We start from the raw sequence: 25,781 nt of genomic DNA, 5'->3' as shown, positions 1-25,781 counted from the left end.
ATAGATGAGGGACAGGAATGGCTATTGGAGGTTCCTGGTTACAGATGTTTCAGTAAGATTAGGGAGGGTGGTAAAAAAGGAGGGGGGGTGGCATTGCTAATTAGAAATGGTATAACGGCTGCAGAAAGGAAGTTTGAGGGGGATCTGCCTCTGGAGGTAGTATGGGCTGAAGTCAGAAATAGGAAAGGTGCAGTCACCTTGTTGGGTGTTTATTATAGGCCCCCCAATAGCAGCAGAGATGTGGAGAAACAGATTGGGAAACAGATTTTGGAAAGGTGCAGAAGCCACAGGGTCGTGGTCATGGGCGACTTCAACTTCCCAAATATTGATTGGAAGCTCTTTAGATCAAGTAGATTGGATGGGGCGGTGTTTGTGCAGTGTGTCCAGGAAGCTTTTCTAACGCAGTATGTAGAGTGTCCAACCAGAGGGGAGGCCATATTGGATTTGGTACTCGGTAACGAACCGGGACAAGTGGTGGGCTTGTTAGTGGGTGAACATTTTGGTGATGGTGACCACAATTCTGTGACTTTCACCTTGGTTATGGAGAGAGATAGGTGCGCACAACAAGGAAGATTTTACAATTGGGGGAAGGGAAATTATGATGCTGTAAGACAGGATTTGAGGAGCATACGTTGGGAGCATAGGCTGTCAGGGAAGGATGTGGTGGAAATGTGGAACTTTTTCAAGGAGCAGATACGACGTGTCCTTGATATGTATGTACCGATCAGGCAGGAAAGAAAAGGTCGTGTGAGGGAGCCTTGGTTGACGAGGGAGGTTGAATGTCTAGTAAAGAGGAAGAAGGAGGCTTACATAAGGTTGAGGAAACAGGGTTCAGACAGAGCAGTGGAGGGATACAGGATAGCCAGAAGGGACCTGAAGAAAGGGATTAGGAGAGCTAAGAGAGGGCATGAAAAATCCTTGGCGGATAGGATCAAGGATAACCCCAAGGCATTCTATGCGTATGTGAGAAACCTGAGAATGACGAGAACGAGGGTAGGTCCGATCAAGGACAGTAGTGGGAGACTGTGTATTGAGTCGGAAGAGATAGGAGAGGTCTTGAACAAGTACTTCTCTTCAGTATTTACGAACGAGAGGGACCGTATTGTTGAAGAGGAGAGTGTGAAACGGACTGATAAGCTAGAAGAGATACCTGTTAGGAAGGAAGATGTGTTGGACATTTTGAACAACTTGAGGATTGACAAGTCCCCCGGGCCTGACGGGATATATCCTAGGATTATGTGGGAAGCAAGAGAGGAAATTGCAGTACCGTTGGCAATGATCTTCTCGTCTTCACTGGCAACGAGGGTGGTACCAAGGGACTGGAGAGTAGCGAATGTTGTGCCCCTGTTCAAAAAAGGGAATAGGGATAACCCCGGGAATTACAGGCCAGTTAGTCTTACTTCTGTGGTAGGCAAAGTAATGGAAAGGGTACTGAGGGATAGGATTTACGAGTATCTGGAAAGACACTGCTTGATTAGGGACAGCCAGCACGGATTTGTGAAGGGTAGGTCTTGCCTTACAAGTCTTATTGAATTCTTCGAGGAGGTGACCAAGCATGTGGATGAGGGTAGAGCAGTGGATGTAGTGTACATGGATTTTAGTAAGGCATTTGATAAGGTTCCCCATGGTAGGCTTATGCGGAAAGTCAGGAGGCATGGGATAGAGGGAAATTTGGCCAATTGGATAGAAAACTGGCTAACCGGTCGAAGGCAGAGAGTGGTGGCAGATGGTAAATATTCAGCCTGGAGCCCGGTTACAAGTGGAGTTCCGCAGGGATCAGTTCTGGGTCCTCTGCTGTTTGTAATTTTTATTAATGACTTAGATGAGGGAGTCGAAGGGTGGGTCAGTAAATTTGCAGATGATACGAAGATAGGTGGAGTTGTGGACAGTGAGGAGGGCTGTTGTCGGCTGCAGAGGGACTTAGATATGATGCAGAGCTGGGCTGAGGAGTGGCAGATGGAGTTCAACCCTGCCAAGTGTGAGGTTGTCCATTTTGGAAGAACAAATAAGAATGCGGAATACAGGGTTAATGGTAGGGTTCTTAGTCAGGTGGAGGAACAGAGGGATCTTGGGGTCTATGTACATAGATCTTTGAAGGTTGCCACTCAGGTGGATAGAGTTTGTAAGAAGGCCTATGGAGTATTATCGTTCATTAGCAGAGGGATTGAATTCAAGAGTCGTGAAGTGATGTTGCAGCTGTACAGGACTTTGGTTAGGCCACAGTTGGAGTACTGTGTGCAGTTCTGGTCGCCTTACTTTAGGAAAGATGTGGAAGCTTTGGAGAGGGTGCAGAGAAGATTTACCAGGATGTTGCCTGGAATGGAGAGTAGGTCGTACGAGGATAGGTTGAGAGTTCTCGGCCTTTTCTCGTTGGAACGGCGAAGGATGAGGGGTGACTTGATAGAGGTTTATAAGATGATCAGAGGAATAGATAGAGTAGACAGTCAGAAACTTTTTCCCCGGGTACAACAGAGTGTTACAAGGGGACATAAATTTAAGGTGAAGGGTGGAAGGTATAGGGGAGATGTCAGGGGTGGGTTCTTTACCCAGAGAGTGGTGGGGGCATGGAATGTGCTGCCCATGGGAGTGGTAGAGTCAGAATCATTGGCGACCTTTAAGCGGCATTTGGATAGGTACATGGATGGGTGCTTAATCTAGGATAGAAGTTCGGCACAACATCGTGGGCCGAAGGGCCTGTTCTGTGCTGTATTGTTCTATGTTCTATGTTCTATGTAATTCTGGACAGTGTGACCTCTTGTCGTACTGACAGTATTAGGACATTTAATGCTGAGTTGTGACCATCTTGTTACAGTATCGCTGTTACTATGCAGGATCTGTGAGAAAATTTCCTGGAACCCAAGTCTCTGCAAGTACCTGCTCAGGACTCAGGTAAAGAAACTGACAATTTATTTTCATGCTTTTGCACATCTAATGAAAACTGAATTTACATCATAAAATATATAACCTGTAAGGGTGTTACCTTGACAGTTACTGCATAACTGTCCTGGGATGTACTTATTCAGCAGGGTGAGGGTCACTTACTGTGTAACTCTACTGGGATGTGTTTATTCAGCAGGGTGAGGGTCACTCACTGTGGAACTGTACTGGGATGTGTTTATTCAGCAGGGTAAGGGTCAATCACAGTGTAACTATCCTGGGATGTGTTTATTCGACAGGGTGAGGGTCACTCACTGTGTAACTGTGCAGTGATGTGTTTATTCAGCAGGGTAAGGGTCACTCACTGTGTAGGTAAAAACAATGACTGCAGATGCTGAAAACCAAATACTGGATTAGTGGTGCTGGAAGAGCACAGCAGTTCAGGAATCCTGATGAAGGGTTTTTGCACGAAACGTCGATTTCGCTGCTCGTTGGATGCTGCCTGAACTCCTGTGCTCTTCCAGCACCACTAATCCAGCACTCACTGTGTAACTGTACTGGGATGGGATTATTCAGCAGGGTGAGGGTCACTCACTGTGTAACTGTACTGGGATGTGTTTATTCTGCAGGGTGACGGTCACTCAGTATGTAACTGTACTGGGATGTGTTTATTCAGCAGGGTGAGGGACACTCACTGTGTAACTGTACTGGGATGTGTTTATACAGCAGGGTGAGGGTCGCTCACTGTTTAACTGTCCTGGGATGTGTTTATTCAGTAGGGTGATGGTCACTCACTGTGTAACTGTACTGGGATGTGTTTATTCAGCAGGGTGAGGGTCGCTCACTGTTTAACTGTCCTGGGATGTGTTTATTCAGCAGGGTGAGGGTCATTCACTGTGTAACTGTACTGGGATGTGTTTATTCAGCAGGGTGAGGGTCGCTCACTGTTTAACTGTCCTGGGATGTGTTTATTCAGCAGGGTGAGGGTCATTCACTGTGTAACTGTACTGGGATGTGTTTATTCAGCAGGGTGAGGGTCGCTCACTGTTTAACTGTCCTGGGGTGTGTTTATTCAGCAGGGTGAGGATCACTCACTGTGTCACTGTACTGGGATGTGTTTATTCCGTAGGGTGATGGTCGCTCACTGTTTAACTGTCCTGGGATGTGTTTATTCAGCAGGGTAAGGGTCACCCACTGTCTCACTGTTCTGAGATTTGTTTATTCAGCAGGGTGAGGGTCACTCACTGTGTCACTATACTGGGATATGATTAATTAGCAGGTTAAATGTTACAAGCAATGTTTTCTGTCCAGCTGTCTCCCTTCTATCTCACTCTTTTCTGCAGTGCTGTGATTGTGTTCAGTAATCGAACATATGTCATTGAACCTGTTGTTGGGGATGCAGATGGTCGTCATTTGTTATACAGAGCTGAAGATATCCTGCCAGTACCGAGTCGCTGTGGAGTTAGAGCTCCATCCCCTGGATTAACTCTGAGTGATCACCTCCAGCGCTCTCAGAGGGTGAGTAATGAGCACTGTAACCGACTGACTAACAGAAAGGAAGGCGGCCCATAGAAATTACGATCTGCCGACACAGCCTTCAGCTCAATCAGCCTATGGAGAGTTCCTTTACTCAGCACCTTCCCCTCTTCCTTCTAACTCCCCCTCACCTGTTGAAACTTGATATTGATGGAGTTTGTGTCTTCAACACTGACTCCAGAATTGAATCCGTGGTTTCGCGCTTCTTTCTATGATGCAAGTCTCCTGTTCTAAAACTCTTCCATTGAATTGTTTTCTTCTGACTTTTTGTTCTCGACTGTCGGTGACTGGGAACAATCTGTTACCATCCATCTGCCCCATCTTTTCGTCAGTTTGCACAAAGCTGAACATTTCCAGATTCGGACTGTAATTGAACCATTAAGTCCATTTCTGGACACTGCACAGCAGGAAAGGTGTTCAAGTCCTTGAGAAGGTGTAGAAACGATTGATCAGGATGCTCCCACTCATGAGGGTATTTGGTGACAGGGTAGCTTTGGAAATGCTAGGTTGTTCTCTTTGGCGGAAATGAGTTTGAGGGGGGCAAAGATTATGCAAGGAATAAATCAGGAAGTCAAAGGACAGCTGCTCCCATTTTGTGATGTCAGAGGACTCAAGGATTCCACTGTTCCTTTGACAGTGAGTGTTCAGATCGAAATACAGACCACATTCTCCTCTTTTCCCTTTGGATTATTAGCAAGGTAGTGGGTCAGTGTATCTGGAACAAATTATCGAAGCGTCTGCTGCATTTTATCATTCAGACCAGATCAGTTTCCAGTACAGAGACAGAGCGCAGGACAGAGCAACAAGTCTGACCTAATCACTGGGTCTCAAGCATAGTGGATGGGTTTCATCGGGGGAGGAGGTTTCCTGGCTGATCTGATTTTAACCTCAACTCTACATTCCTGCATAACGTCTGATAATCTTTCACCCTCTTGGTCATCCTCTGCCTTCAAAGTATTTAAAGATTCTGCATCCATTGCATTTTCCAAAGACATTCAACTCTCTGAGAGAGAAAAAAATGTTTCCTCATCTCTGACTTAAATGGGTGAACCCTCATTCTAGATTGTCCCTCAAGATTGCCCTTTTTGAGTTCAGGTGGCAGAAGCAGGGAGTGGAAGATGCGGAACCTGCTGGGAAGGTAAGTGATTTTTTTAAAGTGGGTGCGATCTAAACCTGAGAACCTACACCATAGGGCCTCCCTCCCACCCACCTCTTCTCACCTTAGTAAGAGTCTGCACACTCTGTAAGTTTTTCAGGTTTTCTCTTTTTTTTTCTCTTCCTTGTTTAGTACTGTGTGGACTTTCAGAGTAGCAAGGTATGGATTTAGGGCAGTTGCATTTCCTCCTTCAGAATGTGGCAGGTGAGAAACACAACACAACACACTCCGCTGGTCACTTCTGTGGGAAGTCCACCCAACTCCCGCTCCTTGAAAACCAAATTAGGGAGCTAGAGCTGGATGAACTGTGGATTATCCAGGAGGTTGAGGTGAGATTGATAGGATGTACAAGGAGGTGGTCACTCCTCAGGCACAGGATAGGGACAGCTGGGTTACAGTGAGGGGGAGGAAAGGGAACTGACAGACAGAGCAGGGGTCCCCTGTGGCTGTTCCCCTCAGCAATAAGTATACCGTTTTGGATACGGCTGATGGGACAGCTGACCAGGGGAATGCCATGGTTGTCAGGTCTCTGGCTCTGAGCCTGGCACTGTGGCTCAGAAGGGAAGGGGGGGAAATAGAAAAACGCGAGTGGTAGGGGACTCAATAGTTAGATGGATTGACAGGAGATTTTGTGGTCAGGAACGGGACTCCCGGAAGGTACGGTGCATCCTCGGTGCCAGGGTCCGGGATGTCGTCGATCAGGTTTACAAGATTCTGAATGGGGAGGGTGACCAGAAATCATGATACATATTGGCCCCAATGATATAGCCAGGAAAGGGATTGAGGATCTGAAAAGTGACTACAGAGAGTTAGGTTGGAAGCTGAAGAGCAGGACGAATAGAGTAGTGATCTCAGGTTTGCTACCTGATAGTGAGGTGAGGAACAGACAGCGAGTGCAGCTTAACACGTGGCTGCGAGGCTGGTGCGGGAGGGAGGGCTTCAGATACTTAGACCATTGGGATGCCTTCTGGGGAAGGTGGCACCCTGTACATGAAGGATGGGTTGCACCTGAACTGGAGGGGCACAAATGTCCTGGGTGGGAGATTTGCTTGTGTGATTTGGGAGGGTTTAAATTAGTTTGGCAGGGGGGTGGGAACTGGAGTTACACATCTGAGTGGAGGGGGTAGTTGTAGATGACAGAATGTAGTGACAGAATGTAGTAAATCTGTAGGGAAGGTTTTTCATGTGATGGAACAAAGTGTGTCTGCTTTAATGCAAGGAGTGTCAGAAAAAAGAGTGACAAACTTAGAGCATGATTCAGTACTTGGGGCTACGATGTTGTGGCCATAACGGAGACGGAGGTTTCACTGGGGCAGGAATGGTTGCTAGATGTTCCAGGGTTTAGAATGTTTAAAAAGAACAGGGAGGGTGGAAAAAGAGGAGGGGGTGTAGCATTGCTAATCAGAGAGTGCATTACAGCTACAGAAACGAAGATTGTTGAGGAAGATTTGTCTACTGAGTCAGTATGGATGGGAGTTAGGAACAGCAAGGGAGCAGTCACCTCATTGAGGGTTTTCTACAGACCCCCTAATAACAGTAGGGAGATCGAAGAACTCATAGGGGGCAGATTTTGGAAAAGTACAGACATAGCAGAGTTGTTGTTATGAGTGACTTCAACTTTCCCAATATCGACTGGAACCTCCTTAGTGCAGATGGTTTGGATGGAGCCGTTTTTGTCAAGTGTGTTCAGGAGGGTTTCCTTACTCAGTACATAGGCAGACCCATGAGGGGAGAGGCCATTTTGGATTTGGTGCTTGGCAACGAACCAGGACAAGTGTCAGATCTCACGGTGGAAGAACACTTTGGTGACAGTGATCACAACTGTCTCACATTTAGCATAGCCTTGGGGGGGGGAAGGAGCAGTTATTGAGGGAAGATATTTAACTGGGGAGAAGGAAATTATGACACTATCAGACAGGAGTTGGGAAGTACAGACTGGGGGCAATTGTTCCACAGAAAGGGCACAGCAGACATGTGGAAACTGTTTAAGGAACAGTTGTTGTGAGTGATGCATAAATTTGTTCCTCTGAGACAGGCAAGAAGGGGTAAGATTAAGGAGCCTTGGATGACAAGAATAGAGGAACTTCTCGTCAAAAGGAAGAAGGTACCTTATGTAAGGTGGAGGATGCAAGGATCTGGCACAGCTTTAGAGGATTACAGGTTTGCTAGAAAGGAGCTCAGAAATGGACTGAAGAGAGCCTGGAGGGGGCACGAAAAGCCTTGGCGGGAAGGTTTAGGGAGAACCCAAAGGCATTTTACTCATACATGAGGAACAAGAGAATATCAGGGAGCAGGTAGGGCTGGACAGGGATACCGTAGAGAACTTGTGCGTGGAGTCTGAGCAAAAAGGGGAAGCCCTTCCTTTTTTGCTTTGGTTTTCACTAAAGAAAGGGACCTTGTTTTGAATGAGAACTTTGTGGAGCTGGGAAACAGGCTTGAACAGATTGAGTTTGAGAAAGTTGATATGCAGTAAATTTTGGCCAGACCAGATTTTTACTACGTCGCTCTGGTAAGCGCAAAGGGAGATTGCTAAGCCGCTGGCGAAGATCTTTGCCTCCTCCCTCTCCATGGGAGTCGTTCCGGAGGATTGGAAGGAGGCAAATGTTGTTCCTCTTTTCAGGAAGGGTAATAGGGAAATCCCTGACAATTACAGGCCAGTCAGTCTTACGTCTGTGGTCAGCAAGGTTTTGGAAAGAATTCTGACTATTTGGAAAAGCATAGTGTGATTAAAGGCAGTCAGCATGGCTTTGTGAAGGGCAGGTCATGCCTTACAAATCGTATTGAGTTCTTTGAGGAGGTGACGAGACAGGTCAACGAAGATCAAGCAGTGGTTGTGGTGGATATGGACCTCAGCAAGGCATTTGATAGGGTTCCCCATGGTAGGCTCATTCATAAAGTCAGGAAGTATGGGATACAGGGAGATTTGGCTATCTGGATTCAGAATTGGCTGGCTGACAGAAGGCAGAGAGTGGTTGTAGATGGAAATTATTCTGCCTGGAGGTCAGTGGTGAGTGGCATCCCGCAGGGCTCTGTTCATGGGCCTCTGCTCTTTGCAGTTTTTATAAATGACTTGGATGAGGAGATTGAGGCATGGTTTAGTAAATTTGCTGATGACACAAAGGTTGGTGTAGCCGTTGATAGTAGAGAGGGCTATTGCAGGCTGTAGCGCGACATAGACAGGATGCAGAGCTGGGCTGAGACGTGGGCTGACCACCCTGGCCAACCCATTGTCTCAGCATGCTCCTGCCCCACTGAACTCATCTCTACCTACCTCGACACTGCCCTGTCCCCCCTAGTCCAGGAACTCACCACATACGTTCGAGACACCACCCACGCCCTCCACCTCCTCCAAGACTTCCATTTCCCTGGCCCCCAATGCCTCATCTTCACCATGGATATCCAATCCCTCTACACCTCCATCTGCCATCACCTCCAAGCCCTCCGTTTTTTCCTCTCCAGACGTCCCCAACAGTCCCCTTCCACTGACACTCTCATTTGTTTGGCCGAACTGGTCCTCACCCTTAACAATTTCTCCTTTGAATCCTCCCACTTCCTCCAGACCAAAGGGGTAGCCATGGGCACACGTATGGGCCCCAGCTATGCCTGTCTCTTTGTTGGCTATGTAGAACAGTTGATCTTCCGTAATTACACCGGCACCACTCCCCACCTCTTCCTCCGTACATTGATGACTGCATTGGCGCCACCTCGTGCTCCCGCGAGGAGGTTGAGCAATTCATCAACTTCACCAACACATTCCACCCTGACCTTAAATTTACCTGGACCATCTCTGACACCTCCCTCCCCTTCCTGGACCTCTCCATCTCCATTAATGACGACCGACTTGACACTGACATTTTTTACAAACCCACCGACTCCCACAGCTACCTGGATTACACCTCTTCCCACCCTACCTCTTGCAAAAATGCCATCCCGTATTCTCAATTCCTCTGCCTCCACCGGATCTGCTCCAAGGAGGACCAGTTCCACCACAGAACACACCAGATGGCCTCCTTCTTTAGAGACCGCAATTTCCCTTCCCACGTGGTTAAAGATGCCCTCCAATGCATCTCGTCTACATCCCGCACCTCCGCCCTCAGACCCCACCCCTCCAATGGTAACAAGGACAGAAACACCCCTGGTGCTCACCTTCCACCCTACCAACCTTCGCATAAACCAAATCATCCACCGACATTTCCGCCACCTCCAAAAAGACCCCACCACCAGGGATATATTTCCCTCCCCACCCCTTTCCACCTTCCACAAAGACTGTTCCCTCCGCGACTACCTGGTCCGGTCCACGCCCCCAAACAACCCACCCTCCAATCCTGGCACTTTCCCCTGCCATCGCAGGAACTGTAAAACCTGTGCCCACACCTCCTCCCTCACCTCTATCCAAGGCCCTCAAGGAGCCTTCCACATCCATCAAAGTTTTACCTGCACATCTACCAATATCATTTATTGTATCCGTTGCTCCCGATGCGGTCTCCTCTACATTGGGGAGACTGGGCGCCTCCTAGCAGAGCGCTTTAGGGAACATCTCCGAGACACCCGCACCAATCAACCACACCGCCCAGTGGCCCAACATTTCAACTCCCCCTCCCACTCTGCCGAGGACATGGAGGTCCTGGGCCTCCTTCACCGCCACTCCCTCACCACCAGACGCCTGGAGGAAGAACGCCTCATCTTCCGCCTCGGAACACTTCAACCCCAGGGCATCAATGTGGACTTCAACAGTTTCCTCATTTCCCCTTCCCCCACCTCACCCTAGTTCTAAACTTCCAGCTCAGTAACTGTCCCCATGACTTGTCCGGACTTGTCCTACCTGCCTATCTTCATTTCCACCTATCCACTCCACCCTCCCCTCCTTGACCTATCACCTTCATCCCCTCCCCCACTCACCCATTGTACTCTATGCTACTTTCTCCCCACCCCCACCCTCCTCTAGCTTATCTCTCCACGCTTCAGGCTCACTGCCTTTATTCCTGATGAAGGGCTTTTGCCTGAAACCTCGATTTCGCTGCTCCTTGGATGCTGCTTGAACTGCTGTGCTCTTCCAGCACCACTAATCTAGAACGTGGCAGATGGAGTTCAACTGGGTGCATTTTGGAAGGTTTAACTTGAATACTGAAAAATGATTAAAGACAGGATTCTTGGCAGTGTGGAGGAACAGAGAGATCTTTAGTGTTCAAGTGAATAGATCTGTCAAAGTTGCCACTTAAGTGGATAAAGTTATTAAGAAAGCATATGGTGTTTTGGCTTTCATTAATTGGGGGATCGAGTTTCAGAGCTGCAAGGTTTTGCTGCAGCTCTTCAAGTCCCTGGTGAGATCATGCTTCAAATATTGTGTCCAGGGCCAGTCACCCTATTATAGGAAAGATATGGAGGTTTTGTAGAGGGTGCAAAGAGGGTTTACCAGGATGCTGCCTGGACTGGAAGGCTTGGCTTATGAGGAGAGTTTGAATAAGCTCGGACTTTTCTCTCAAGATAGAAGGAGGAAGAGAGGTGACCTGATCGAGGTGTACAAGGTAATGAGAGGCATGGATAGATTTGATAAACAGAGACCTTTCCCCAGGGCAGGATTGACTGCCAAGAGGGGCCATAGTTTTAAGGTGTTAGGAGGAAGCTATAGAGGAGACGTTAGAGGTAGGTTCTTTACACAGAGAGTTGTGAATGCATGGAATGTGTTGCCCATGGTGGTGGTGGAAGCAGAGTCATTGGGGACATGCAAGCGACAGCCAGACATGCACATGGACAGCAGTGAATTGAGGGGAGTGTAGGTTAGGTTGTTTATTTAAGATTAGGATTAATCCTCAGCACAACATTGTGGGTCGAAGGGCCACCATGCTGTACTTGTCTGTGTTTTATGTTTGAAGAGGAAACATCCAATCCACATCCACCCAGTCAAGTCCCCTCATACACCAGGATAACCAGTTTCCTCTGTGTCTCAGAGTTTGGCAACTGTTCACCATTTAGATAATCGGCTTTTTTCATACTTGCTGCCAAAATGGACAATTTCACACTTTCCCGCACCCTGCCCCATTTACCACATCTTTGCCCACTCACTTTATTAATCTGTATCCCTCTGTTGAATCCTTATGTCCTTTGCATAAATCCTACCAATTTTTCCATCTATCTTTGTGTTATCAGCAAATGTGGTTCTATACCTTTACCTTTCATCCAAACTATTTCTCTAAATTGTAAAGAGTTGAGACCCTGGAACCAACCTTGTGACACACCACTCGTGACATCCTGCTAACATGAAACAGACCCACTTATGTTCTGCTTATAAACCAAACAATGCTTGTTAATAAGTCACACTGGGCTACATTACCCCACGCTGTCAGCTTTTGTTTTCTGCAATAACCCAAGTCAAGAGAGTACTCAATGAATGGCAGGACACCAGGAAGCTCAGAAGAACAAAGAGATCTTGGGGTGCTTGTCCACAGATCCCTGAAGCTGACAGGACAGGATGGTATTGTAAGTGATGACTTGTAAACTTTTCACTATACAGGTCGTTCTGCTATAATACATGTTGTTACACAACTTCACTACAGCGAACTGAGGACATTGTTTCTCAAGTGTGTAGTTTTAAAGAGTGTTTTGGTTCTAATGGGATCGTGGCCCCATTAGTTTAAATTGTGCTGTTGTTGCAGGATTTTCTTATAACACAGAATTGCACGAGAACAGAACTGCCATGTTATGGCAGAACTAACTGTACTCATTTGAGCACACGCGACAGTAAAGTTAATTCCAGTTCTAATCGTGTGGTTAGGAGCATTTGCCTTTATCAGTCGTGGTACAGAGAATAAGAGCAGGGAGGTGATGTTGGAGCTGTACAGAACTGTGGTGAGACCACAGCTGGAATACTGTGTGCAGTTCCGGTCCCCACACTAAAGGAAGGAAGCGATTGTACTGGAGTGGGTGCGGAGGACAATTACCAAGATGTTGAGGTAAAAACAACGACTGCAGATGCTGGAAAGCAAATACTGGATTAGTGGTGCTGGAAGAGCACAGCAGTTCAGGCTGCATCCAACGAGCAGTGAAATCGACGTTTCGGGCAAAAGCCCTTCATCAGGAATCTGGAATTGAAATACTGTTTGTTGAGAGTATGAATTCTCCTGAGAGTGGGTCCTTTGCAATTCCTGATGAAGGGCTTTTGCCCGAAATGTCGATTTCGCTGCTCGTTGGATGCTGCCTGAACTGCTGTGCTCTTCCAGCACCACTAATCCAGTAATTACCAAGATGTTGCCTGGGGTGGAGCATTTCAGTAATGAAGAGAGACTGGATAAGCTCAAGTTGTTTTCTTTGGAGCAGAGAAAGTTGAGGAAACTGATAGAGGTTGATAAGACTAAAAGGGGCATGGATAGGGGGAATAGGAAGCAACAATGCTCCTTAAGGGGGGTGGAGTCAGAAATGAAGGGGCATAGTTTAAAAGAAAAAACTCAGAATATTTTGGGAATTTCAGGAAAAGCGATTTAAGCCAGATTTTGGTAGGAATCGGTAATAGAGTCATAGAGTCATAGAGATGTACAGCATGGAAACTGACCCTTCGGTCCAACCCGTCCATGCTGACCAGATATCCCAACCCAATCTAGTCCCACCTGCCAGCACCCGGCCCATATCCATGTAAACCCTTCCTATTCATATACCCATCCAAATGCCTCTTAAATGTTGCAATTGTACCAGCCTCCATCAAATACTCTGGCAGCTCATTCCATACATATACCACCCTCCACGTTTAAATGTTGCCTCTTAGGTCTCTTTTATATCTTTCCCCTCTCACCCTAAACTTATGCCCACTAGTTCTGGACTCCCCGACCCCGGGGAAAAGACTTTGTCTATGAATCCTATCCATGCCCCTCATAATTTTGTAAGCCTCTATAAGATCACCCCTCAGCTTCCGACGCTCCAGGGAAAACAGCCCCAGCCTGTTCAGCCTCTCCCTGTAGCTCAAATCCCCCAACCCTGGCAACATCCTTGTAAATCTTTTCTGAGCCCTTTCAAGTTTCACAACATCTTTCCAAAAGGAAGAAGACCAGAATTGCATGCAAAATTCCAACAGTGGCCTAACCAACAGTGGGCGGCACGGTGGTACAGTGGTTAGCACTGCTGCCTCACAGCGCCAGAGACCCGGGTTCAATTCCCGCCTCAGGCGACTGACTGTGTGGAATTTGCACATTCTCCCCGTGTCTGCATGGGTTTCCTCCGGGTGCTCTGGTTTCCTCCCACAGTCCAAAGATGTGCAGGTTAGGTGAATTGACCATGCTAAATTGCCTGTAGTGTTAGGTAAGGGGTAAATGTAGGGGTATGGGTGGGTTGCACTTTGGCGGGTCGGTGTGGACTTGTTGGGCCGAAGGGCCTGTTTCCACACTGTAATGTAATCAATGTCCTGTACAGCCGCAACATGACCTCCCAACTCCTGTACTCAATGCTCTAACCAATAAAGGAAAGCATACCAATAGCCTTCTTCTCTATCCTATCTACCTGCGACTCCACTTTCAAGGAGCTATGAACCTGCACTCCAAGGTCTCTTTGTTCAGCAACACTCCCTAGGACCTTACCATTACGTGTATAAGTCCTGCTAAGATTTGCTTTCCCAAAATGCAGCACCTTACATTTATCTGAATGAAACTCCATCTGCCACCTCTCAGCCCATTGGCCCATCCGATCCAGATCCTGTTGTAATCCACACTGTAAGTAATCTGTAAGTAATCTAATCTAATCTGAGGTAACCCTCTTTGCTGTCCACTACACCTCCAATTTTGGTGTCATCTGCAAACTTACTAACTGTACCTCATATGCTCGCATCCAAATTATTTATGTAAATGACAAAAAGTAGAGGGCCCAGCACCGATCCTTGTGGCACTCCACCGGTCACAGGCCTCCAGCCTTTAAAACAAACCTCCACCACCGCCCTCTGTCTTCTACCTTTGAGCCAGTTCTGTATCCAAATGGCTAGTTCTCCCTGTATTCCCTGAGATCTAACCCTGCTAATCAGTCTCCCATGGGGAACCTTGTCGAACACCTTACTGAAGTCCATATAGATCACATCTACTGCTCTGCCCTCATCAATCTTCTTTGTTACTTCTTCAAAAACTCAATCAAGTTTGAGAGACATGATTTCCCATGCACAAAGCCATGTTGACTATCCCTAATCAGTCCTTGCCTTTCCAAATACATGTATATCCTGTCCCTCAGGATTCCCTCCAACAACTTGCCCATCACCGAGGTCAGGCTCACTGGTCTATAGTTCCCTGGCTTGTCTTTACTGCCCTTCTTAAACAGTGGCACCATGTTTGCCAACCTCTAGTCTTCTGGCACCTCACCTGTGACTATTGATGATACAGATATCTCAGCAAGAGGCCCAGCAATCACTTCTCTAGCTTCCCACAGAGTTCTCGGGTATACCTGATCAGGTCCTGGGTATTTATCCACCTTTAACCGTTTCAAGACATCCAGCACTTCCTCCTCTGTAATCTGGATATTTTGCAAGATGTCACCATGTATTTCCCTGCAGTCTATATCTTCCATATCTTTTTCATAGTAAATACTGTTGCAAAATATTCATTTAGTATCTCCCCCATTTTCTGTGGCTCCACACAAACGCCACCTTGCTGATCTTTGAGGGATCCTATTATCTCCCTAGTTACCCTTTTGTCCTTAATATAATTGTAAAAACCCTTTGGATTCTCCTTAATTCTATTTGACAAAGCTATCTCATGTCCTCGTTTTGCCCTCCTGATTTCCCTCTTAAGTATACTCCTATTTTCTTTATACTCTTCTAAGGATTCACTTGATCTATCCTGACATATGCTGCACTGCTTGGGAGAGTTGTTGAGGCAGGAAACCTCACAACTTTTACAAAGTAATTGGGTGAGGTCTTGAAGTGTTAAAACATTCAAGTTCTGGGCCTAGTGCTGGATAATCGGAGAATTATAGGAAGAAGTGTATTTTGTTTTGGCTGCACAGACTTGATGGGTGCCCTGCACTGTATAATTTGATAGGCAAAACGGCTTTTCCTGCACTGTATAATTTGATGGGCGATAGAGCTTGTTCTGCACTGTATGATTTGCTGGGTGATAGAGCTTGTCCTGTACTGTATCATTTCATGGGTGATAGGGCTTGCTCTGCACTGTATGATTTGATGGGTGATAGGGCTTGTTATGTACTGCATGATTTGATGGGCGATAGGGCTTGTCCTGCAGTCTTTGATTTGATGGGCGATAGTGCTTGTTCGGCACGGTATGATTTGATGGGTGATAGGGCTTGTCCTGCACTGTACGATTTGATGGGTGACAGCGCTTGTTATGATCTGCATGATTTGATGGGCCAAAGGGCTTGTCCTGCACTGTATGATTTGATGGGCGATAGGGCTTGTCCTGCAGTCTTTGATTTGATGGGCGATAGTGCTTGTTCGGCACGGTATGATTTGATGGGTGATAGGGATTGTCCTGCACTGTACGATTTGATGGGTGACAGCGCTTGTTATGATCTGCATGATTTGATGGGCCAAAGGGCTTGTCCTGCACTGTATGATTTGATGGGCGATAGGGCTTGTCCTGCAGTCTTTGATTTGATGCGTGATAGGGCTTGTCCTGCACTGTACGATTTGATGGGCGATAGAGCTTGTTCTGCACTGTATGATTTGCTGGGTGATAGGGCTTGTTCTGCACTGTCTGATTTGATGGGCAATAGGGCTTGTCCTGCACTGTATGATTTGATGGGCAATAGGGCTTGTCTTGCACTGTATGATTTGATGGGTGATAGCGCTTGTTATGAACTGCATGATTTGATGGGCCAAAGGGCATGTCCTGCACTGTATAACTTGATGAGTGATAGGGCTTGTCGCACTGTATGTTTTGATGGGCGATAGGGCTTGTCCTGCACTCTTTGATTTGATGTGTAATAGGGCTTGTCTTGCACTGTATGATTTGTTGCGTGATAGGGCTTGTTATGAACTGCATTGTTTGGTGGGCGATAGAGCTTTTTCTGCACTGTATGATTTGATGGGTGGTAGCGCGTGTTATGAACTTGATGGGCCAAAGGGCTTGTCCTGCACTGTATGACTTAATGGGCGAGAGGGCTTGTCCTGCACTGCATGACTTGATGGGTGATAGTGCTTGTTTGGCACGGAATGATTTAAGGGGCGATAGGGCTTTTCCTGCACTGTATGACTTGATGGGCGATTGGGCTTGTTCTGCACTGTGTGATTTGAAGGGTGATAGTGTTTCTCCTGCACTGTATAATTTGATGGGCAATAGGGCTTGTCCTGCACTGTATGATTTGACGGGTGATAGGGCTTGTTATGTACTGCATGATTTGATGGGCGATAGGGCTTGTCCTGCAGTCTTTGATTTGATGGGCGATAGTGCTTGTTCGGCACGGTATGATTTGATGGGTGATAGGGCTTGTCCTGCACTGTACGATTTGATGGGTGATAGCACTTGTTATGATCTGCATGATTTGATGGGCCAAAGGGCTTGTCCTGCACTGTATGATTTGATGGGCGATAGGGCTTGTTCTGCAGTCTTTGATTTGATGCGTGATAGGGCTTGTCCTGCACTGTACGATTTGATGGGCGATAGAGCTTGTTCTGCACTGTATGATTTGCTGGGTGATAGGGCTTGTTCTGCACTGTCTGATTTGATGGGCAATAGGGCTTATCTTGCACTGTATGATTTGATGGGTGATAGCGCTTTTATGAACTGCATGATTTGATGGGCTAAAGGGCATGTCCTGCACTGTATAACTTGATGAGTGATAGGGCTTGTCGCACTGTATGTTTTGATGGGCGATAGGGCTTGTCCTGCACTCTTTGATTTGATGTGTAATAGGGCTTGTCTTGCACTGTATGATTTGTTGCGTGATAGGGCTTGTTATGAACGGCATTGTTTGGTGGGCGATAGAGCTTTTTCTTCATTGTATGATTTGATGGGTGATAGCGCGTGTTATGAACTTGATGGGCCAAAGGGCTTGTCCTGCACTGTATGACTTAATGGGCAAGAGGGCTTGTCCTGCACTGTATGACTTGATGGGTGATAGTGCTTGTTTGGCACGGAATGATTTAAGGGGCGATAGGGCTTTTCCTGCACTGTATGACTTGATGGGCGATTGGGCTTGTTCTGCACTGTGTGATTTGAAGGGTGATAGTGTTTCTCCTGCACTGTATAATTTGATGGGCAATAGGGCATGTCCTGCACTGTATGATTTGACGGGTGATAGGGCTTGTCCTGCACTGTATGATTTGATGGGTGACAGCGTTTGTCCTGTGCTATATGACTTGATGGGTGTTGGGCATGTCTGCACTGTGTGATTTGATGGGTGATATGGCTTGTTATAAACTGCATGATTTGATGGGTGATAGGGCTTGTCTTGCACTGTATGATTTGTTGCGTGATAGGGCTTGTCCTGCACTGTGCAATTTGATGGGTGGTATGGCTTTTTCTGCACTGTATGATTTGATGGGTGGTATGGCTTGTTCTGCACTGTATGATTTGCTGGGCGATAGTGCTTGTTCTGCGCTGTGCGATTTGATGGGTTATATGTCTTTTTCTGCACTGTTATGAATTGCATAATTTGATGGGCCAAAGGGCTTGTCCTGCACTGTCTGATTTGATGGGTGATAGGGCTTGTCCTGCACTGTCTGATTTGATGGGCAATACTGCTTGTTCGGCATGGTATGATTTAAGGGGTGATAGGGCTTGTCCTGCACGTGTGATTTGAAGGGTGATAGGGCTTGTCCTGCGCTGTATGACTTGATGGGTGACAGCGTTTGTCCTGCACTACGTGCTTTGATGGGTGATAGGGCCTGTCCTGCACTGTATGATTTGATGGGCGATAGGGCTTGTTCTGCACTGTATGATTTGATGGGTGATTGGGCTTGCTATGAATTGCCTGATTTGATGGGTGATAGGGCTTGTCCTGCACTATATGATTTGATGGGTGATTGGGCTTGTTATGAATTGCCTGATTTGATGGGCGATAGGGCTTGTCCTGCACTGTATGATTTGAAGGGTGATAGGGCTTGTTCTGCGCTGTGCGATTTGATGGGTTATATGTCTTTTTCTGCACTGTTATGAATTGCATAATTTGATGGGCCAAAGGGCTTGTCCTGCACTGTCTGATTTGATGGGTGATAGGGCTTGTCCTGCACTGTCTGATTTGATGGGCGATACTGCTTGTTCGGCATGGTATGATTTAAGGGGTGATAGGGCTTGTCCTGCACTGTGTGATTTGAAGGGTGATAGGGCTTGTCCTGCGCTGTATGACTTGATGGGTGACAGCGTTTGTCCTGCACTACGTGCTTTGATGGGTGATAGGGCCTGTCCTGCACTGTATGATTTGATGGGCGATAGGGCTTGTTCTGCACTGTATGATTTGATGGGTGATTGGGCTTGCTATGAATTGCCTGATTTGATGGGTGATAGGGCTTGTCCTGCACTATATGATTTGATGGGTGATTGGGCTTGTTATGAATTGCCTGATTTGATGGGCGATAGGGCTTGTCCTGCACTGTATGATTTGATGGGCGATAGGGCTTGTTCTGCACTGTATGATTTGGTGGGTGATAGGGCTTGTTCTGGACTGTATGATTTGATGGGCCAAAGGGTTTGTCCTGCACTGTATGACTTGATGGGCGATTGAACTTGTTCTGCACTGTTTGTTTGATGGGTGATATGGCTTGTCCTGCACTATATGATTTGATGGTCCAAAGGGCTTGTCCTGCACCGTATGATTTGATGGGCGATAGGGCTTGTCTTGCACTGTATGATTTGTTGCGTGATAGGGCTTGTTATGAACTGCATCGTTTGATGGGCCAAAGGGCTTGTCCTGCACCGTATGATTTGGTGGGTGATAGGGCTTGTCCTGCACTGTATGATTTTAATGGGTATTAGGGCTTGTTATAAACTGCATGATTTGATGGGTGATAAAGCTAGTCCTGCACTATATGCTTTGAAGGATGATAGGGCCTGTCCTGCACGGTCTGATTTGATGGGCGATAGGACGTGTCCTGCACTGTATGATTTGCTGGGCGATAGGGCCTGTCCTGCACTGTATGATTTCCTGGGCAATAGGGCTTGTTCTGCACTGTATGACTTGATGGGCGATAGGACTTGTCCTGCACTGTATGATTTGATGGATAATAGGGCCTCTCCTGCACTGTATGATTTGAATGGCAATAGGGCTTGTCCTGCACTGTATGATTTGATGGGCGATAGGGCTTGCACAATATGCTAGTCCTGCACTATATGCTTTGAAGGATGATAGGGCCTGTCCTGCATTGTCTGATTTGATGGGCGATAGGACTTGTCCTGCACTGTATGATTTGATGGGCAATAGGACTTGTCCTGCACTGTATGATTTCCTGGGCGATAGGGCTTGTTCTGCACTGTATGACTTGATGGGCAATAGTATTTTTCCTGCACTGTATGATTTGATGGGTCATAGGGCTTGTCCTGCACTGTATGATTTGATGGGTCATAGGGCTTGTCCTGCACTGTGCGATTTGATGGGTGGTATGGCGTTTTCTGCACTGTATGATTTAATGGATGGTATGGCTTGTTCTGCACTGTATGATTTGCTGAGCGATAGTGCTTGTTCTGCGCTGTACGATTTGATGGGTGATATGTCTTTGTCTGCACTGTTATGAATTGCATGATTTGATGGGCCAAAGGGCTTGTCCTGTACTGTGTGATTTGAAGGGTGATAGGGCTTGTCCTGCGCTGTATGACTTGATGGGTGTTGGGCATGTTCTGCACTTTATGATTTGATGGGTGGTAGGGCTTATCCTTCACTGTGTAATTTGATGGGCGATTGGGCTTGTCCTGCACTGTATGATTTGATGGGTGACAGCGTTTGTCCTGCACTACGTGCTTTGATGGGTGATAGGGCCTGTCCTGCACTGTATGATTTGATGGGTGATTGGGCTTGTTATGAATTGCCTGATTTGATGGGCGATAGGGCTTGTCCTGCGCTGTATGATTTGTAGGGTGATAGGGCTTGACCTGCACTGTATGATTTGATGGGCGATAGGGCTTGTTCTGCACCGTATGATTTAATGGTCCAAAGGGCTTGTCCTGCACTGTATGATTTGGTGGGTGATAGGGCTTGTTCTGGACTGTATGATTTGATGGGCCAAAGGGTTTGTCCTGCACTGTATGACTTGATGGGCGATTGGACTTGTTCTGCACTGTTTGTTTGATGGGTGATATGGCTTGTCCTGCACTATAAGATTTGATGGTCCAAAGGGCTTGTCCTGCACCGTATGATTTGGTGGGTGATAGGGCTTGTCCTGCACTGTATGATTTGATGGGTGATAGGGCTTGTCATGCACTGTCGGATTTGATAGCACTTGTATGAATTGAATGGCAACAGGGCTCGTTCTGCACCGTATGATTTGATGGGCGATAGGGCCTGTCCTGCAGTCTTTGATTTGATGTGTAATAGGGCTTGTCCTGCACTGTATGATTTGTTGCGTGATAGGGCTTGTTATGAACTGCATTGTTTAATGGGCGATCGAGCTTTTTCTGCACTGTATGATTTGATGGGTGAAAGCGCTTGTTATGAATTGCATGATTTGATGGGCCAAAGGGCTTGTCCTGTACTGTGTGACTTGAAGGGTGATAGGGCTTGTCCTGCGCTGTATGACTTGATGGGTGTTGGGCATGTTCTGCACTTTATGATTTGATGGGTGGTAGGGCTTATCCTTCACTGTGTAATTTGATGGGCGATTGGGCTTGTCCTGCACTGTATGATTTGATGGGTGACAGCGTTTGTCCTGCACTACGTGCTTTGATGGGTGATAGGGCCTGTCCTGCACTGTATGATTTGATGGGTGATTGGGCTTGTTATGAATTGCCTGATTTGATGGGCGATAGGGCTTGTCCTGCGCTGTATGATTTGTAGGGTGATAGGGCTTGACCTGCACTGTATGATTTGATGGGCGATAGGGCTTGTTCTGCACCGTATGATTTAATGGTCCAAAGGGCTTGTCCTGCACTGTATGATTTGGTGGGTGATAGGGCTTGTTCTGGACTGTATGATTTGATGGGCCAAAGGGTTTGTCCTGCACTGTATGACTTGATGGGCGATTGGACTTGTTCTGCACTGTTTGTTTGATGGGTGATATGGCTTGTCCTGCACTATAAGATTTGATGGTCCAAAGGGCTTGTCCTGCACCGTATGATTTGGTGGGTGATAGGGCTTGTCCTGCACTGTATGATTTGATGGGTGATAGGGCTTGTCATGCACTGTCGGATTTGATAGCACTTGTATGAATTGAATGGCAATAGGGCTCGTTCTGCACCGTATGATTTGATGGGCGATAGGGCCTGTCCTGCAGTCTTTGATTTGATGTGTAATAGGGCTTGTCCTGCACTGTATGATTTGTTGCGTGATAGGGCTTGTTATGAACTGCATTGTTTAATGGGCGATCGAGCTTTTTCTGCACTGTATGATTTGATGGGTGAAAGCGCTTGTTATGAACTGCATGATTTGATGGGCCAAAAGGGCTTGTCCTGCACTGTATGTTTTGATGGGTGATAGGGGTTGTCCTGCACTGTATGATTTGTTGGGTGAGAGGTCTTGTCCTGCACTGTATGATTTGATGGGCGATAGGGCTTGTTCTGCACTGTATGATTTGATGGGCGATAGGGCTTGTTCTGCACTGTATGATTTGATGGGCAATAGGGCTTGTTCTGCACTGTATGATTTGATGGGCAATAGGGCTTGTTCTGCACTGTATGATTTCCTGGGCGAGAGGGATTGTTCTGCACTGTATGACTTGATGGGCAATAGGACTTGTCCTGCACTGTATGATTTGATGGGTCATAGGGCTTGTCCTGCACTGTATGATTTGATGGGTCATAGGACTTGTCCTGCACTGTGCGATTTGATGGGTGTTATGGCTTTTTCTGCACTGTATGATTTGATGGGTGGTATGGCTTGTTCTGCACTGTATGATTTGCTGGGCGATAGTGCTTGTTCTGCGCTGTGCGATTTGATGGGTTATATGTCTTTTTCTGCACTGTTATGAATTGCATGATTTGATGGGCCAAAGGGCTTGTCCTGCACTGTCTGATTTGATGGGTGATAGGGCTTGTCCTGCACTGTATGATTTGATGGGCGATACTGCTTATTTGGCATGGTATGATTTAAGGGGCGATAGGGCTTGTCCTGCACTGTGTGATTTGAAGGGTGATAGGCTTGTCCTGCGCTGTATGACTTGATGGGTGTTGGGCATGTTCGGCACTTTATGATTTGATGGGTGATAGGGCTTGTCCTGCACTGTATGATTTGATGGGGGATTGGGCTTGTTATGAATTGCCTGATTTGATGGGCGATAGGGCTTGTCCTGCGCTGTATGATTTGAAGGGTGATAGGGCTTGACCTGCACTGTATGATTTGATGGGCGATAGGGCTTGTTCTGCACCATATGATTTGATGGTCCAAAGGGCTTGTCCTGCACTGTATGATTTGAGAGTGTTGGGCTTGACCTGCACTGTATGATTTGGTGGGTGATAGGGCTTGTTCTGGACTGTATGATTTGATGGCCAAAGGGTTTGTCCTGCACTGTATGACTTGATGGGCGATTGGACTTGTTCTGCACTGTTTGTTTGATGGGTGATATGGCTTCTCCTGCACTATATGATTTGATGGTCCAAAGGGCTTGTCCTGCACTATATGATTTGATGGTCCAAAGGGCTTGTCCTGCACCGTATGATTTGGTGGGTGATAGGGCTTGTCATGCACTGTCGGATTTGATAGCACTTGTATGAATTGAATGGCAATAGGGCTCGTGCTGCACCGTATGATTTGATGGGCGATAGGGCCTGTCCTGCAGTCTTTGATTTGATGTGTAATAGTGCTTGTCCTGCACTGTATAATTTATTGCGTGATAGGGCTTGTTATGAACTGCATTGTTTGATGGGCGATCGAGCTTTTTCTGCACTGTATGATTTGATGGGTGAAAGCGCTTGTTATGAACTGCATGATTTGATGGGCCAAAAGGGCTTGTCCTGCACTGTATGTTTTGATGGGTGAAAGGGCTTGTCCTGCACTGTATGATTTGATGGGCGATACTGCTTATTTGGCATGGTATGATTTAAGGGGCGATAGGGCTTGTCCTGCACTGTGTGATTTGAAGGGTGATAGGCTTGTCCTGCACTGTATGACTTGATGGGTGTTGGGCATGTTCTGCACTTTATGATTTGATGGGTGATAGGGCTTGTCCTGCACTGTATGATTTGATGGGGGATTGGGCTTGTTATGAATTGCATGATTTGATGGGCGATAGGGCTTGTCCTGCACTGTATGATTTGAAGGGTGATAGGGCTTGACCTGCACTGTATGATTTGATGGGCGATAGGGCTTGTTCTGCACCGTATGATTTGATGGTCCAAAGGGCTTGTCCTGCACTGTATGATTTGAAGGGTGATAGGGCTTGACCTGCACTGTATGATTTGGTGGGTGATAGGGCTTGTTCTGGACTGTATGATTTGATGGCCAAAGGGTTTGTCCTGCACTGTATGACTTGATGGGCGATTGGACTTGTTCTGCACTGTTTGTTTGATGGGTGATATGGCTTCTCCTGCACTATATGATTTGATGGTCCAAAGGGCTTGTCCTGCACTATATGATTTGATGGTCCAAAGGGCTTGTCCTGCACCGTATGATTTGGTGGGTGATAGGGCTTGTCATGCACTGTCGGATTTGATAGTACTTGTATGAATTGAATGGCAATAGGGCTCGTGCTGTACCGTATGATTTGATGGGCGATAGGGCCTGTCCTGCAGTCTTTGATTTGATGTGTAATAGGGCTTGTCCTGCACTGTATGATTTGTTGCGTGATAGGGCTTGTTATGAACTGCATTGTTTGATGGGCGATCGAGCTTTTTCTGCACTGTATGATTTGATAGGTGAAAGCACTTGTTATGAACTGCATGATTTGATGGGCCAAAAGGGCTTGTCCTGCACTGTATGTTTTGATGGGTGAAAGGGCTTGTCCTGCACTGTATGATTTGATGGGCGATAGGGCTTGTTCTGCACCGTATGATTTGATGGTCCAAAGGGCTTGTCCTGCACTGTATGATTTGAAGGGTGATAGGGCTTGACCTGCACTGTATGATTTGATGGGTGATAGGGCTTGTTCTGGACTGTATGATTTGATGGCCAAAGGGTTTGTCCTGCACTGTATGACTTGATGGGCGATTGGACTTGTTCTGCACTGTTTGTTTGATGGGTGATATGGCTTCTCCTGCACTATATGATTTGATGGTCCAAAGGGCTTGTCCTGCACTATATGATTTGATGGTCCAAAGGGCTTGTCCTGCACCGTATGATTTGGTGGGTGATAGGGCTTGTCATGCACTGTCGGATTTGATAGTACTTGTATGAATTGAATGGCAATAGGGCTCGTGCTGTACCGTATGATTTGATGGGCGATAGGGCCTGTCCTGCAGTCTTTGATTTGATGTGTAATAGGGCTTGTCCTGCACTGTATGATTTGTTGCGTGATAGGGCTTGTTATGAACTGCATTGTTTGATGGGCGATCGAGCTTTTTCTGCACTGTATGATTTGATAGGTGAAAGCACTTGTTATGAACTGCATGATTTGATGGGCCAAAAGGGCTTGTCCTGCACTGTATGTTTTGATGGGTGAAAGGGCTTGTCCTGCACTGTATGATTTGATGGGCGATAGGGCTTGTTCTGCACCGTATGATTTGATGGTCCAAAGGGCTTGTCCTGCACTGTATGATTTGAAGGGTGATAGGGCTTGACCTGCACTGTATGATTTGATGGGTGATAGGGCTTGTTCTGGACTGTATGATTTGATGGCCAAAGGGTTTGTCCTGCACTGTATGACTTGATGGGCGATTGGACTTGTTCTGCACTGTTTGTTTGATGGGTGATATGGCTTCTCCTGCACTATATGATTTGATGGTCCAAAGGGCTTGTCCTGCACTATATGATTTGATGGTCCAAAGGGCTTGTCCTGCACCGTATGATTTGGTGGGTGATAGGGCTTGTCATGCACTGTCGGATTTGATAGTACTTGTATGAATTGAATGGCAATAGGGCTCGTGCTGTACCGTATGATTTGATGGGCGATAGGGCCTGTCCTGCAGTCTTTGATTTGATGTGTAATAGGGCTTGTCCTGCACTGTATGATTTGTTGCGTGATAGGGCTTGTTATGAACTGCATTGTTTGATG

The 25,781-nt window shown here is 46.8% G+C and overlaps 1 protein-coding gene across 1 annotated transcript in view; it reads left to right on the top strand.

Moving 5' to 3' along the window:
* The window catches only part of LOC140480726 (disintegrin and metalloproteinase domain-containing protein 12-like), a 545,040-nt gene that overhangs the window by 85,456 nt on the left and 433,803 nt on the right, over positions 1–25,781 (top strand). Inside the window, exons 5-6 of the mRNA XM_072576009.1 lie at positions 2,813–2,889; positions 4,221–4,395. Of these exons, the coding sequence (XP_072432110.1) occupies positions 2,813–2,889; positions 4,221–4,395 (252 nt within the window). The remainder of the gene's footprint in view (positions 1–2,812; positions 2,890–4,220; positions 4,396–25,781) is intronic.

This window comes from Chiloscyllium punctatum, chromosome 1 (assembly GCF_047496795.1).
Source record: "Chiloscyllium punctatum isolate Juve2018m chromosome 1, sChiPun1.3, whole genome shotgun sequence".
In the NCBI taxonomy this organism is placed as follows: Eukaryota; Metazoa; Chordata; class Chondrichthyes; order Orectolobiformes; family Hemiscylliidae; genus Chiloscyllium; species Chiloscyllium punctatum.
The sequence above is the reverse complement of the archived record's forward strand: the minus strand, read 5'-3'. Positions and strand labels throughout refer to the sequence as shown.